At 38.2% G+C, this 15033-nt stretch overlaps 1 protein-coding gene across 1 annotated transcript in view; it reads right to left on the bottom strand.

The window, feature by feature from the left end:
* Positions 1-15033, bottom strand: part of ZNF638 (zinc finger protein 638) — a 69731-nt gene that overhangs the window by 45549 nt on the left and 9149 nt on the right. Inside the window, exons 4-6 of the mRNA XM_044663032.1 lie at positions 10540-10841; positions 9020-9285; positions 822-968 (exon numbers count right to left, since the gene is read on the bottom strand). Coding sequence (XP_044518967.1) covers positions 822-968; positions 9020-9285; positions 10540-10841 — 715 coding nt within the window. The remainder of the gene's footprint in view (positions 1-821; positions 969-9019; positions 9286-10539; positions 10842-15033) is intronic.

Here is a 15033-nt window from a genome sequence, read left to right as displayed (position 1 = left end):
AAGAAAGTCCCCGACTCTAAGAAGCTCCAAAGCCAAAAGTCGAAGTCCTGAAGCCCAAAATTCCAGTCGAAAGGCCCAAAGCTCCAAGTCGAAGTCGAAAAGCCCCAAGGAGCCATCCTCCAAAGAAGAGGTCCAAAGGAGAAGATCCAAGGAGCATAGACTCCAAAGAAGAACTCCAAAGAAGAAACCTCAAGGAGAAGTCCCTTGGACAGGAAGTTCAGGACATTTTTATAGTCCCTTTTCCAGGTTACTTCCTGTCCCTTTCCCACTTTATAGGAACCAATCCAAAATACCAAAAGTATTTCAATTTGCCTAGCACTGCCCAGGGGTGGGACAGTGGTCTCTGGAGTTGTCATCTACTCTAACAAGTGACTTGTAAACTCTTGTACTTAGTGACTAGTAAGCTATTAAATAGGAGTGCCTAAGTTTTTGACTGATAATTTAAAAGTTGCTGATTGGTAGACAAAGAGAGTTTGATTCACTCTTCACACCACAAGCATAAAAGCTTTAAAGTGTTAGTCTTGAAAGAGCCACTTCTGTCATCAATTGGCTGGGTGACCCTATGCAAATCCCTTAACCTCCAACTGTCCTTAACAACTCTCTACACTATCATGGTGCAAACTAGGTGCTGAGCCAAGCTGCCTCCATCAATGAAATCCTAGGACTAATGTAATGGAGGGGTGGAGATTTGGGGTGGGATAGATTATAGAATGGATAATGGGATGGTCTAGGATAGCAGTCATTTCTGAATTTTAAAAAAATCCAGTCATTTCCCATAAAATTACAAAATCTCCTTCAAAAGTGCTGATTGAATTGCTTACCTCATTTCTAGATGGAACAATCAAGAGATCACTAACTTTTCCAAATGGTTGAACTATTTTTATAATATCTTGCTCAGTGTAGCCATCAGTTGGTAACTCTGATACATGAATAATTGTATCACAACGCAAGGATTCATCTTCCCACGGCTGTATGGGAGGAGGAAAAAAGTTATTTGGATTTCAAGCAATCCAAATAAGTCACTACACCCTCAAATTAACAATACTTCTAAAATTAAAGGAAAAAACACTAACAAATCATGAATGTTTCAGTTACCACGCTTATAATGAGTGTCCGAATTTTAGTGTACCAGATGCTGAAAAGCACTTAGACACAAAGATACCAAATACTGTTCTTTGTAAACAAAGACGGCACAAGGAAATCACAATGATTTAACACAAGTGCTTTGTTTTTCTTCCCTTAGTAATAGTGATGACTTTTCATTGGGCCAACCATATTCTTATATGGCATTCACTTTTATTCAAAGCAAGGGTCTGAAAATCAGCCCAGTATGGAAGACAAACACACTGGTACACTGTTAATGAAATAATGGATTGGTTCAGCCATTTTGGAAAACAATTTGAAACTATATCCCAAACTAAAATTGGGCCTGCACTTTGATCCACTGATGCCTATATTCCAAAAGAGGCCTGTATTCCAAAGAGACCAAAGCAAAAAAGACTAAGGAACAAAAATATTGATAGCATCTTTTTGTTGCAGAAAACAACTAGAAACAAAAGAAGGTGCTCATCAATTGGAGAATGGCTGAACAAATTATAATTTATGGATGTAATAGAATAATATTATTACACTGTAAAAAATGAGGAGGGACAGTTTCAGAGAAACCTGGGAAGACTTGTATGAACTGATGCAGAGAAAAGATGTGCAGAACCAGGAGAACAACTGATATTTTTTTAAAAAAAGGTTTTGATAGACTTTAATCTATCACTGATCAATGGAATGACTAACTTTAATTCCAAAAGGCTGATAATGAAGCATGCTACCAACTTCCTAGACAGATCCAAGCAGCTGCCAAATCTTGCTGTGTTTCTAGCTCCACATCTAACCTCTGACCTCTTCGTTCCATCACACAACCACTACATTAATTCAGACCTCATTATCTCAAGCCAGTTATTACAAAATGACAGACTCCTAATTGGTCTCCCAGCCTCACAGAGCTGACAGTGATTTTCCTTAAGAGCAGCTCTGACTACATCATTCCCACTGTTTAACAGAAGTGGCTCCCTATGGCCTCCAGCTTGTAAGTCCCTTCATGACCTGCCTACCTCCATTGTATAACACTTTCAACTGCCAGAATGAAGTCTCCCCAGACTATAACATTTTTTGTCTTTGTATATTTACATATATACTTGTTTTCTCATTCAAATAAAAGGTTTCCTTCAGAATATGGAATAAGACTTTGCATTTATATCCCCAGTGCCTTGAATATTCAAGAAAGAATTAAGTGCTTATGGATCTCATATAGCAGGCTTTCACCAGCAAGAGCAGCACCAGAGGATCTAGAAGAAACATCTCAGTCTTTGAATGAAAAAGTATATTAAGTATACCCATCTTCCACAATAATGGAAACACTCTGTATGACCATAATACATCCTGCAGCTTTACCTTATCTGGACTGAGAGACAGATCAAGTTCTCTGTTGCATCCTTCAATAAATCTCACATAATTTTAGAATAAGGTCAAGTCTTCAACATGGTATTTAGCTCTACCTAACCAAAGACTTTGGCAATCAAGCCCTTGATCATACCTTCAGGTGCCTTTCGACAAACACATGGCCATTAAAAAATGTAGTCTGCTAGAGTTACATTTGAAAAAGCCTGCCTGTAATTTTCTTATGACTTAGCAAATAGCATTTGGCATCTTCAATTCCCTCAAAATGTCCCCAATGTAGGAAAGATGAATAAATATCCCTCTGAAATAGTTTTTGGGGTTTTTTTAAAGCTAAGGAGAGAAGTTGATATAATTCATGGCAATAGGGAATCACTAAAACCCAAGTACAAGGACAGCATGATCAGAACTTCCTGCTGCTAAGAAAAATCCTTTTCCTGGCTGTGTGTAGAAGCCAAGTAATGGAGGTGCCCTGAGAGGATGGGCACAGACCTCCAGGGCAGAAAACTTGTGAAGGCAACTTTCCATTTGGAGTAGAAATGAACTTACTTCAGGGAATAAGCATAAGTGAAGCATCACAACTCTTATTAGCTAATAATCTATCCTCAAACTGTCCCGCTGCATCCCCAGCATCTTCTCTACTTACAAGTTTGGTCCCATCCTCAAATCTTTACTTTCCCTGACCCCAGACAGCACATCAGTTGCCCAATCTTTTTTGTCTCTTCAAATACCTTTCGGAATTTGGCTCTTTTCTACAATCACAGTTACCCATTAGCCCCAAAGCTTTTCCCATTCTAGTCTATTCTCCATGCAGAGGACCACATAGATTCTGGAGTACCTTCCTCATCCCAACTCTAAGAGCTCCCTATTACCTCAGTTTGGTATTTAAAACTCTTCACAACTGGACCTAATCTACCTTTCCAGCCTGATTATAAACCACTCATCTTTTTCTTCACACAAAAACACAACAAAAATACCCAAACATGAAGAGATCATGAACATATATTTTTCTTTAAGCACAATCAAGTAAATTAGGAGGGAAAGTATTTCTGCTGAGTGGAAATCAGACAATTCATTTAGGCAAATTGTCTACATTTTGTATGGGGGCCAATTATATCCAAGGAAAACTTGATTCCTATTATGACCTATTTAAGTGGCACATATGATAGAGCACTGAGCCTGGAGATAGGAAGACCAAGTGTGAATAATGCTTCAGATACTCAGTAGTTGTATGACTCTGGAAAAGCCATTTAGCCTCTGCCTGCCTCAGTTTCCTCAACTGTAAAAGAGGGATCTACCTCCCAGGGTGGTTGTGAAGATCAAAGGAAATAATAATTGCAAAGCACTTATCATAATGCCTAGCACACATAATAAGTGCTACATAATTGTGTTAGCTACTATTATAAGAATCTTTTAATTTAAAAAAAAACTACCAAGTTATCGGAAAAATTACATAAAACCATTATTTATAACTATAACCTGTTCCCCAGAACGTAGAAAAGGCATTTTTAAAAATGAAGCCATTCAATCACATCATAAATTAAAGCAAAAAAAATTACTGTTAATGAACTTTAAAAATATTGTTGTCATTTTTATACATGTAAAATTTTTTATCATAATATACACATTAGTAGAGTGGTAGAGCCACTTGATGTGGCAGGGTAGATAAAAAAAAGTCAGGTCTAAAATCAGGAAGATTGGAGTTCAAATATGACCTGAGACACTTATTTAGCTGTGTGACTCTGAGTGAGTCACTTAACCCTGTTGACTTAGTTTCCTTATCTGTCAACAAAGCTAGAGAAGGAAATGGCCAGTCATTCCAGTGCCTTTGCCACAAAATCTCCAAATAGGGTCACAAGTCGGACATAGCTGAAACAATTGAATATATCCATGTGATTTGAAAGTATATACACAAGAGGTTATGCACTTTTTAAAACTGATGTGGTGTTATCAGTTTCAGATCACTGATTTATATCATTTATCAAATCAGATACAATTAACATTACCTACTGGCCACCAGGGTAAGCTTGCTCTCTCCTAAATGAATTAGTAGTTAGTTGAATTTATGTCTTAGCTCTATTACCATTTTCATAATCAAGGACCTCAATATATACCCTAAATGAGCTGGCCTCACAATTCATCAAATCCCAGGATCTACATTTTTACACTCTAAGCCACTCAGAGTGATATTAAACTATGAAAAAAATTCTTTTTTTATTGTAATTTCTTATGTTTCCAAATCCTGTCTTAATCTAAAATTCAGTGATCCTTCCTTGATATTATACCATCATTCCCTTATATCCCAAACATTCATTATTCCCACTATAGTTTCCAAATGTACAAGAGAACAAACACAAACAGCAGCCTAATGTTTCATAATCTAAATACCCCAGAGAATGGACTAAGGACTCTAGTGTGCAGAACTACTGGGAAAACTAGAAAATAGTCAGGCAGAAATTAAGTATAGATCGATGCCTTATACCATATACCACAATAAGCTCCAAATGGATACATATAAGTTAAATATAAAAAGTTACAACATGAACAAATTAGAGGAAGAAGAAAATGATTTTCAGATCTAAGGATAGGGAAGAGTTCAGGACCAAATAAGTGACAGAAGGGATCAAAGAAGGTAAAATGAATAATTTTAGTAAAGTAAAATTAAGAAATTTTGCATAAACAAAACCAGTGGGGTTCAAATTAGAAGGGAAACAAGTAACTAGGGGGAGGGAGGAATCTTTGCAGCAAATCTCTCTGATAAAGGTCACATTTCTAAGATATATAAGGAATTATAGTAGTTAGGTGGCTCAATGGATAGAGAACAAGGCCTAGAAATATGGGTTCAAATCTGATCGTGGACATTTCACAGCTGTATGACCCATTGCTTTGCCCTCACCACTCTTCCACCTTGGAACCAAAACACAGTATTGAATCTAAGGTGGAAGATATGGGTTAAAAAAAAAAAGTCAGGAATTAACTAAAATGTAAAATGTATCATTCAAAGAGCCATTCCCCAATAGATAAAAGGTCTAAGATATACAAGGCACTTTTCAGAGGAAGAAATCAAAGCTACTTATATCCATAGGAAAAAAATGCTCCCAAACTCTAATAATTAGGGAAATGCAAATTAAAGCAAATCTAAGGTTCCTTCAGAACCATCTTCATGGGCAAAGATAGCAAAGAGGGAAATGACAAATATTAGGAAACAGGCACATTTGTACACTAAGAATAAGGTATGATCTAGTCCAGGCAAGCTATTTGGCATTACACCAAAAAGTCACCAAATTAATTGTATATACCAGTGATGGTGAACCTTTTAGACAGAGGGCCCGGCCTGGTCCTGTCCCCAACCCCCAGACCATGTGCCATACTCTGCCCCCTCCTCCTTACCCCACACAGGTCAGATAGAAGTGAGGAATGTCCTCAGAGAGTGTAGAAAGGGGAAGGGGAGTGGCCTGGGCTCTTTGCTCCCCTCTAGTTCTACCACCTGTGAGTCTCCCACACTTCCTCCTTACATTCCTTACATTAGCTGCTAGGCAGAGAGGTGGGGAGGGTATGAAAAAATGTTATCAGGCATGGTGGAGAGGGGGAAGGGAGTTCCCTCTGCCTTTCTAGTAACAAACTTTGGGGGTGGGGAGGGAGGGTGAGAGCAATCTGTATGCCATCTTTGGCACCCGTGCCATAGGCTCACCATCACTGGTATATACCTTTTGATTCATCGATACCAAAGAGATTAAAAAAAAGAAGAAAAGACCCATAAGTACAAAAACCTTTTTAACAGCTTTTTCCAAAGTAACAAAGAATTGAAAAGGGAGTGATTACCTACTAAGGAATGACTCAACAAATTACAGTATATAACTATAATGAATATCATGGTATTCTTAGAAATAGTTTCAAAGGAAACTAAAAAACTCCTATGACTTGATGTAGACAAATAAATAAGAGCTAGGAAAATAATTTCTATAATGACAATAGTGTGGGGAAAGAAAAACAACTCTGAAAGACTTTAGCACACTGCTCAATGCAATGACAAGTCATGATTCTGAGGACTTGAAGATGCAGCACACTGACCACTTTCTGGTAAGACCTAAACTTTTGGACACAACTTAAAAAAAGGAAATCGGCCTCACTTAATTATCTATTTTTATTACAAAGATCTTATTTTTACTCTGTTGTTGTTTGTTGCTTGTTAAACAAAAAACTATTGGAATTTAACATTAAAAATATGCATAGACAAGATTACAAATCAAAAGCAAACAAGATAGCTTTCAAATTTGAGGGAAAAATACCTATCCCAACATGGTCAAAAACCAGAATCAAAGTTTGAAAATAAAAAAAACCCTAAAAAATAAAAACAATGATGAGCATAGCAGCTCTTTGTGTTGGCAAATTAGTAATTATAGGGATATCTATCAAATGAGGAGTAGCTGAACAAATTATGGTATATGTTTGTGATGGAATTCTGTTGCCCTATAAGAAATGATGAACAGGATAATTTCAGAAAAAGCTAGAAAGATCTATATAAACTGATTGCAGAGAGAAATAAGCAGAACCAAGAGAACACTATATAAGGTAACAACAATATTGTCTGATGATCAACTGTGAAAATCTGACTTCACTCAGAAATGCAATGATCTTGGAAAATTCTGAAGGACTTATGAAGAAGAATGCTATCCACTTCCAGAGAAAGAAATGTTGGAGTTGGATGAATGCAAATCAAGCTTGCTATCTTTCATATCAGTGTATTTATAGTTTTATTATTTTGGGGTTTTGGTTTTGTATGAATGTGGTCTTACAACAATGACCAATCTGGAAATGTGTTTTGCATGATAATAATACATGTAAAGCCCAGATCAAATTGCTTACCATCTCCAAGTAGGGGAAGGGAGATGGTTTGGATCTTACAATTTTGGAAAATACAGAAAATTATTATTACATGTAATTGGGAAAATAAAACATCTTTAAATTTTAGAAAATGAGCCATGAATAACACACTAACAGTCATTCTCTAATAAATAAGGTGTGTAACTATAAATGAACCACATAAAGACACACTCTAAAAACACTAGCAAGAGAAATGAAAATTCAAGTCAGACCTTAACTAATCCCCTATGAACAAAGATAATGGCAACAGAAGGGGGCTGTGGGAAACCAGATACCCTAAACAAGCTGCCACAACCTGAGTAATAAAAAACTAAGAATGCTCTTGGAGAATAAATGACAAAAGATTACTTTTTGCCTCAAAACAAAAAGGACAACAGTCAGGGCAGAATGCTATGTATACACAAAGATTCTGTCACTGTATCAGGCATTTTGGACTTTTTTTTTTACAAGTAATAATTTTAGAGACAGTGGCTAGATTTTTTTTCTTTTGAAATGACTGCAATTTAAAGAAAAGGCATAGCTAAAAACATTTAAAATGCAAATTGGCTAAAATACGAAGAAATTAAATTAAGAACTATCTATCAAAAGGACCCTAAAGCTTCAACTCACATCCAGAAAACTGACAAGGATGTCAAAAGGAAATAGTTAATATTGCAGGGAATGTGTCAATACAGGCATACATTAATGCAGTTTTGGTGGAGCTATGAAATGATTATTATAACCCCTCTTCAGAGCAATCTGGAAATATACCGAGAAAAGTATTAAACTATCCATAGTATTTGACCTAAGTCCAGGGCTAGGCAAGGAAGTCAATGATACACATCCCTTTTTTGTGGTAGCATAGCAACAAACTAGAAACACAGTAGATATTGATGGATTAGGAACAAAATGGAGTATTACTACCCTGTAAGAAATAGTGATCATGATGAATACGGAAAAGCATGAACGGATGCAAAAAGCAGAGTAAGCATTGCCAGGAAAACAACACTGTGATTAGATAAAGAAATAATGAGGACAGTAACACAACCAACATTGAACACTACAAACGATCCTGACCAAGTAGGGCTCCAAAGAAGAGATATAAGACACCTTCCTACAGTCCTTTGAGTGAGGTTGGTGTGGAATTCTGCCTATGATGTGAGACTAATCTGCTGGTTACTTTTAAATCGTTTCCTTCCCTCCTATAAAAACAAATAAACAAAAAAACCACAACACAACTCATTATCCTAAGGGATGGCTCTCTGAGAAGAACGTAATAGGTAACACAGGTGATGTAAAAACAAAAGACATCCTTTTTTTAAAATTGCTGAGTCCTACCTGCTAAACCTAAATTCTCAGAAATCTTTCCCAACTATATTAACGTCCACAGGTTCTATGGTGGTCCACTCTCTTGAAGTTCCCTCGGCTGCATTCTATTCTCTACACTACTCCCAGCTCACTCAACAGAGAACCAGTAGGCATGTGAGGGCCCCCTCAGGCTGAGATCTGTATGATGCAGTACTCACTTCTGTGCCCCACCCCAGCAAAGGGGATTTCTGCTTACACAGCTAATCCTTATTCTTCTATTAATCCTTTGAGATTTTGATTCTTCCAGTGTGAGAGAGAAGGGCCGCTATGTTTAGAGTATGCTCACCAGGAGAACAAAACGAAGTACGCAAGCTTGGTCCTGCCAGTTTCAGTCACTAACCTTTCTTTGAGTAACGCTTTCCTCCAGCACCTGGGATGAGCTGGCATCTTCAGGATTCTTGGCTTTATGGCGAGCAGTGTGACTGGCTGAGGACTCACTCTTTGCAGAACCTACAGTCTTACAGGGTAGTTTTGAACTGCTGCTGAGACTCTTTTGGGTGGAGGATCTTCCCTTCCCGCTTGCTTCAAAGTGTTTCTGCTTACTGAACTCTGCAGGGAAACCGTGTCCCAAACTCTGAACCACAGCTTCCAATGAGCTTCTTTTATCTGGACAGGGGACAGCACAACTTGAGTCTCCAAGACTAAAAGCTATCGGTACCCACACCATCATAAAAACCAGTGCAGGGCAATCCTTTCACTGCTTTGGGCACATAAAGGGAAAGCTTGGTCATCAGCTTCAAAATTAATAGGTGAATTCCTATGTACTAAAGGTCCTTAAAAATTGTTCAGTATTAGTCTTCATTATTCTTTCTTTTTTTGATCCTTAACCTTCTCTCTTAGAATCAATAAGGAACATTGGTTCCAAGGGAGAAGAGGATTAAGGGCTAGGCAATGGAGGTTAAGTGATCTGTCTAGGGTCACAGCTAGGAAATATCTCAGGCCACATTTGAACCCAGGACCTCCTGTCTCTAAGCCCAGCTCTCAATCCACTGAGCAAACTAGCTGCCTCATCTACATTATTTTTAGGGACACTTATAGGAAATTAAACTGTTGACAGCCAATACAATGCATTCTTGTAAACAAAAAGTCATTAATTCTATTTGAAAATCATTTACCTTTCTAGTAAATTAATGTTAATATCAGAATATGTAGTGAATAAAACTAAATTAAGGTTCACATAATATTAACAAAGCAAAGGAAGATGACACAAAGTCTTAAATTTTTACAAAGTCCTTCCTTCATTTTACAACCCTCCCCAAAGTGAAACAAGTCATTTGGATTTTATTGCACAAAAATGATTAGGTTATTTATGACTATAAAATACTAAAAACTTTTTATAATAATAGCTATAATTTGATCTGATTCGCAAAGCATTTTACATGTTGGAATGAAGATTCAAAATAGACCTCTTAAGCTCAGCCACCACTTTTTCTACTACTTTACATTCTCAAATATTTGATATGCATCTTTGGGCATTTGAATAACAGATTCAGAGTATAAAGTCATGCTCTTCCACCTTTTACCACTGTTGGGGGAAGAAGAAATTATGGAGTCAATCTATTGAGGTGAGTCCTTTTATTTAAAAAGTCCTTTAAGGGGTGTTAGCTGGGTAGCTCAGTGGATGGAGAGCCAGGTCTAGAGACCTCTGGGAGGTCCTGGGTTCAAATCTTGCCGCAGACACTTCCCAGCTGTGTGGCCCTGGGCAAATAACTTAACCCCCATTGCCTAGCCCTCACCACTCTTCTGCCTTGGAACCAATATATAGTATTGATTCTATGGTGGAAGGTAAAGGTTTAAAGAAAAAGTCTCTTTAAGTGGATAAACCAATTCTTATCATCAGCAATGTGGCCATCATTGTACCTGGTGACCTCGGTCGTCTCCTTGATGTCCACTCGGAGCTAGCAGATCTTGGGGGTTTGGGACTTCCTCTGAGAGGATTTCGAGATCGATGTGGTGACCGAGACCGGTGTCTGGGACTGAATCGATGTGAATATCTTGGACTTCGACTTCTTGGTCTACTTGGTATGTAACGTCCAGGACTTCTAGATCGAGACCGCCGCAACTTGTGACTGAAGCTTGGCCCCCTAGATCGTCGGGGACTGGCACTAGAAGAGTGAGTACGTCTCCTTGGAGTCTGATTTTCTTTTCGATTGCCCTCATCTCTGCGAAATAAAAATCAATATTCTAGATTTAAGCAAAGCTCCACTTAATTTCAACTTGAGAATTAAGCTAATTTAAAATTTTAGAAGAATAATTTTTAGAAAGGGAGATAAAACATGCATACACCAACCTCTATGGCTTTAAAAAGGGAAAGCCTATGTTTATGATGAAAGACTCAGCAATATACTAGATCTAGTTCACTCCACAAATGCTTTTGTGTCTAATAGCCACAAACACAACTATTTGAGGGTTTAAAGCTGTATAAGGAATTTAGAAATTACAATAAACTACAGTCAGTATTATATATATATTCTGAAAAGTGTATACTGAATAGTGATGTCAAACTCAAAGAGAAAAAGAAGATGAACAAAATGTATAAGAATCCTTGTAGAATGCCTATTGTCTTTAAAAAACACATGTTAACACCATCTATGTTTTAGTGTAGTTTTATTTGTTGTTAAATACTTTGCAACTCCATTTTAATCTGCCTCAGCCCCTTCAGGTACTGTGGCTACACAGGATGTATTGACACCTCTGTGTTAAAGAGTATTAGATGTATAAACTGCATATTTAAAAAAAAACTCTCTTAACAAAAGGAAAGCCAAAAATCTGACTAGGGTAAGGAAAAAAGTATTATCTATTTTAAATTTCAGAAAGTAAGTTCTGGAAAAAAATAACAAATAACAAAGACCTTCTTGATATTTTTATCAAAGAAGCCTCTGATGTCCCCTCTATGGGACATCAGTACTTACTAAACACTTCCTGTATATGTTAGGTACAGGGGAAACAAAATAAAATGTTGAATCTTCCCTATTCAAGTAGCCTATTTTCTTGATGAGAAAAGATATGAACATCTATAATTGTACAAAGAATACAGAATAAACATAGATGATGAAGTTCTGTAACTGATGTGGTGGTTTCATGAGTAGAGAACAGGAGACATGTGAGAGACATCATGAAAACAGGGATGAAAAAAATCTCTCAGCAAATTGGACATGTAGGGTAAAGTTATAGGCCTAAATAACCAGAGGATGATTGTAGTCTTTACAGTAATTGGGAAGTATGGAAGAGAAGAAATTGTATAGGGGAAAAGATAGTGAAGGTCAACCACACATATGAGGTTTGAACTGGGTACAAGATATCCAGTTCAAAATGTCCCAGAGACACTTGGTAATTGAGGACTTGAGAAGTCAGCTAGATTAGACGACTGAATCCATGTGAGATGGCTGGATCACCAAGAAGATGTAAAAGGGAAGAAAGAAAAACAGCTTTAAAGGGCCTACCTACCTATATTTAGTGGGTGTGACCTGAAAGAGCCAACAAAAGAGACTGAGAAGAAATGGTCAAATAAAAGTAAAAGAACCAAGAGAAAGCATAGCTACAAAAGGCTAAAGAGGAAAGAAAGACTATCCAGAAAGACAGGGTGACTGGATCAAAGACTGAAACTCAAGAAAATGTAGGATTGAGAGAAGGGCATTTGTGATCAACAGTCAATTGGTCTGTAAGCACTTATCAAGCACTATTTGCCAGGTTGGAGGCAGTAGGTGACAATAGACAAGAGCACATGAGTTCAAATCTAGTCTCAGATACTATATGACCCTGGGAAAGTCATTTAACCTGTTTGCCTTAATTCACTGGAGGAAAAAAAAAAAAAAAAGGCAAATCAGTCCAGTATCTCTACCAAGAAAACCTTAGAGATAGTATGTTCCAACAATGTCAGGGAGGTCAGATAAACAACAATGTGTGCCAGGCACTGGACTAAGCACTGCTGGGAACACAGAAAGGCAAAGGAGAGTCAATGAGGGAGGATCATTAGGAAAGCTTCTTGTAAGTGGCCAGTAGCCAGAATCAGGAATCCCTGAGGGCAGCCAGTGTCACTAGATCAAAGAGTACATGGGGGTGGTTAAGGTATAAGAAGCCTGGAAAGGTAGGAGGGGGACAGATCGTGAAGGGCTTCAAACCCCAAAGAGAGGAGTTGGCATTTGATCCTGAATAACAGGGAAATAGTAGTGTTTACTTGAATAGGTGAGGGAAGTATGTGACATGGTTGAGCCTGTGCTTTAGGAAGACCAGGTTGAGAATTAAGTAGAGAATGGACTAGATTGGGGAGACTTATCTAGTGCACTATTGCAATACTGGAGGATGGGGGTGGGGAGGAGATGAAAAGTTTGATGTCAGACAGGATGCCTGACAGATACCTGGGGATGCAAGACTGGGGAATCAGCAGAGAGATTAGGTGCAACAAACATCTGAGGATCCTCAGCAGAGAAATAATACTCTCATATGTGGGAGCTGAAAAGATCACCAAGCAAAATCGTATAGATCAGTGATTCCCAAACTTTTTTGGCCTACCACCCCCTTTCCAGAAAAAATATTACTTAGCCCCCTGGAAATTAATTTTTTTAAAATTTTAATAGCAATTAATAGGAAAGATAAATGCACCTGTGGCCATCACCGGTATAGAGGGAGAAGAGAGGAAGGCCCAGGACGGACTTGGGAATCACCTGTGGTTAGCAGGTGTGTGCAGCAAAGGAAACTGAAAAGAAATAGTCTGCAGGCAAGAAGCAACACGAAAGAGCAGAGTTCTAAAACCCTAGAAAGAACAGTATAAAGGCAATCCTGACCATGTCAGTGGCTGCAGAGAGGTTTAAAAGGATGAAGACTGATGAAAAAGCCATTAGATCAGCAATTAAGAGATCACTGATAACTTTGGAAAGATCAACTTCAAAGTCAGATGGCAGAGGAAGAAAAGAGCAGGGCAGTTAGGTGGCTCAGCGGGTTGGGAGCCAGATCTAGAAATGGAAGATCCAGGGTTCAAATCTGGCCTCAGACCCTTCCTGGCTGTCTGACTCATGTAACCCCCATTGCCTAGCCCTTACTATTCTTCTGCTCTTAAACCAATACACAGTAGTGAGTTTAAGATGGAAGATAAGGGTTTTTAAAAAAAAAAGGAAAAAGGAAGTGAAGGCACGGAATATAGATGGGTTTTCTCAAGGAATTTAGACAAGAAGAAGTAAGGACATATATATAAGAAGCTAATGGGCATGGCAAGCTCACAGAATGGAATGAGGGAGAAATGGTTATATTTGTAAGCAACATAGGAATCAGTAAAGAGAAACTGAAAAAAGACTGGGGACACGAGCAGTCTGCAAAAAGGGAAAAAATGGCAAGGGATCATTTGTGCATGTGGAAGGGATAGTCTTGGCAAGATGGGCTGCCCTATTAAATATGCAAAGGTGGAGACAGTAGTAGGATTGAATAATACACTGTCAATGATAAAACAAGCATCTATGGATGCTAGTAAGATTAAGGGCAGAACACTTCTGCAGCTGAGATGGATTAAGTTATGGAAATTAAATACATTTAGGAATTGCTAATAGCCATCAGAATCAGGATTCCAAGATAAAACTAAGTAACATTCATCTCAAAGGAGGAAAGGTTAGAGTGACAGTGATAAAGGCAGAGTTTAGAAATGGCAATGGGGTACAAGGAGTTTTTTGATTCCCAAGCCAAGATCAATGAGGGGTGGGAGGGAGCTCTATGAGTTATTAGTCAAAATACAACCAGTATAAGAAAAAGTCACCAGGAGTATGCCGTCATCTGGAAGGAGCCAGATTTCAGGGAGTGCCCGAAGATGAAAGCAGTCAGAAAAGGGTTAAGATGAAAGGCAGTTCGGTTCTGCTTGCAGAACAAGGAACAATAAAAATCAAAGCAGATTTCAGCTCAATATAAAGAAAAACTTTGTAATAATACAAACTCTGCACAAAAGGGAAAGGCTGCTTTGGAGAGTAGTAGATTCCCTCATTCCCTGGAAGCATTCAAATAGAAGCTGGAGGACCACTTTGGAAGATATGCAGTGGATGGAACTCTGATCAAAATACTGGCTGGAGGGGCAGCTGGATAGCAAAGTGGATTGAGAGCCAGGCCCAGACTCGGAAGGTCCTAGGTTCAAATCTAGCCTCAGACACTTCTAGCTCTGGGACCCTGGGCAAGTCACTTGACCCCCATTGCCTAGCCCTTACCACTCTTCTGCCTTAGAACCAATAGATTCTAAGATGGAAGGTAAGGGTTTAAAAAAAAAATACTGGCTGGATCAACCAAATAGTATTTATTAAATCCTGACTATCAATAGGTCAGGCACTGGGAATATAAAGTATAAGAATGAAACAAACCCTAATGGGTGAGACAACAAGT

Source organism: Gracilinanus agilis, chromosome 2 (assembly GCF_016433145.1).
Source record: "Gracilinanus agilis isolate LMUSP501 chromosome 2, AgileGrace, whole genome shotgun sequence".
NCBI classification, from domain to species: Eukaryota; Metazoa; Chordata; class Mammalia; order Didelphimorphia; family Didelphidae; genus Gracilinanus; species Gracilinanus agilis.
Note: the sequence above shows the minus strand (reverse complement) of the source record. Positions and strands in the feature narration are given on the sequence as shown.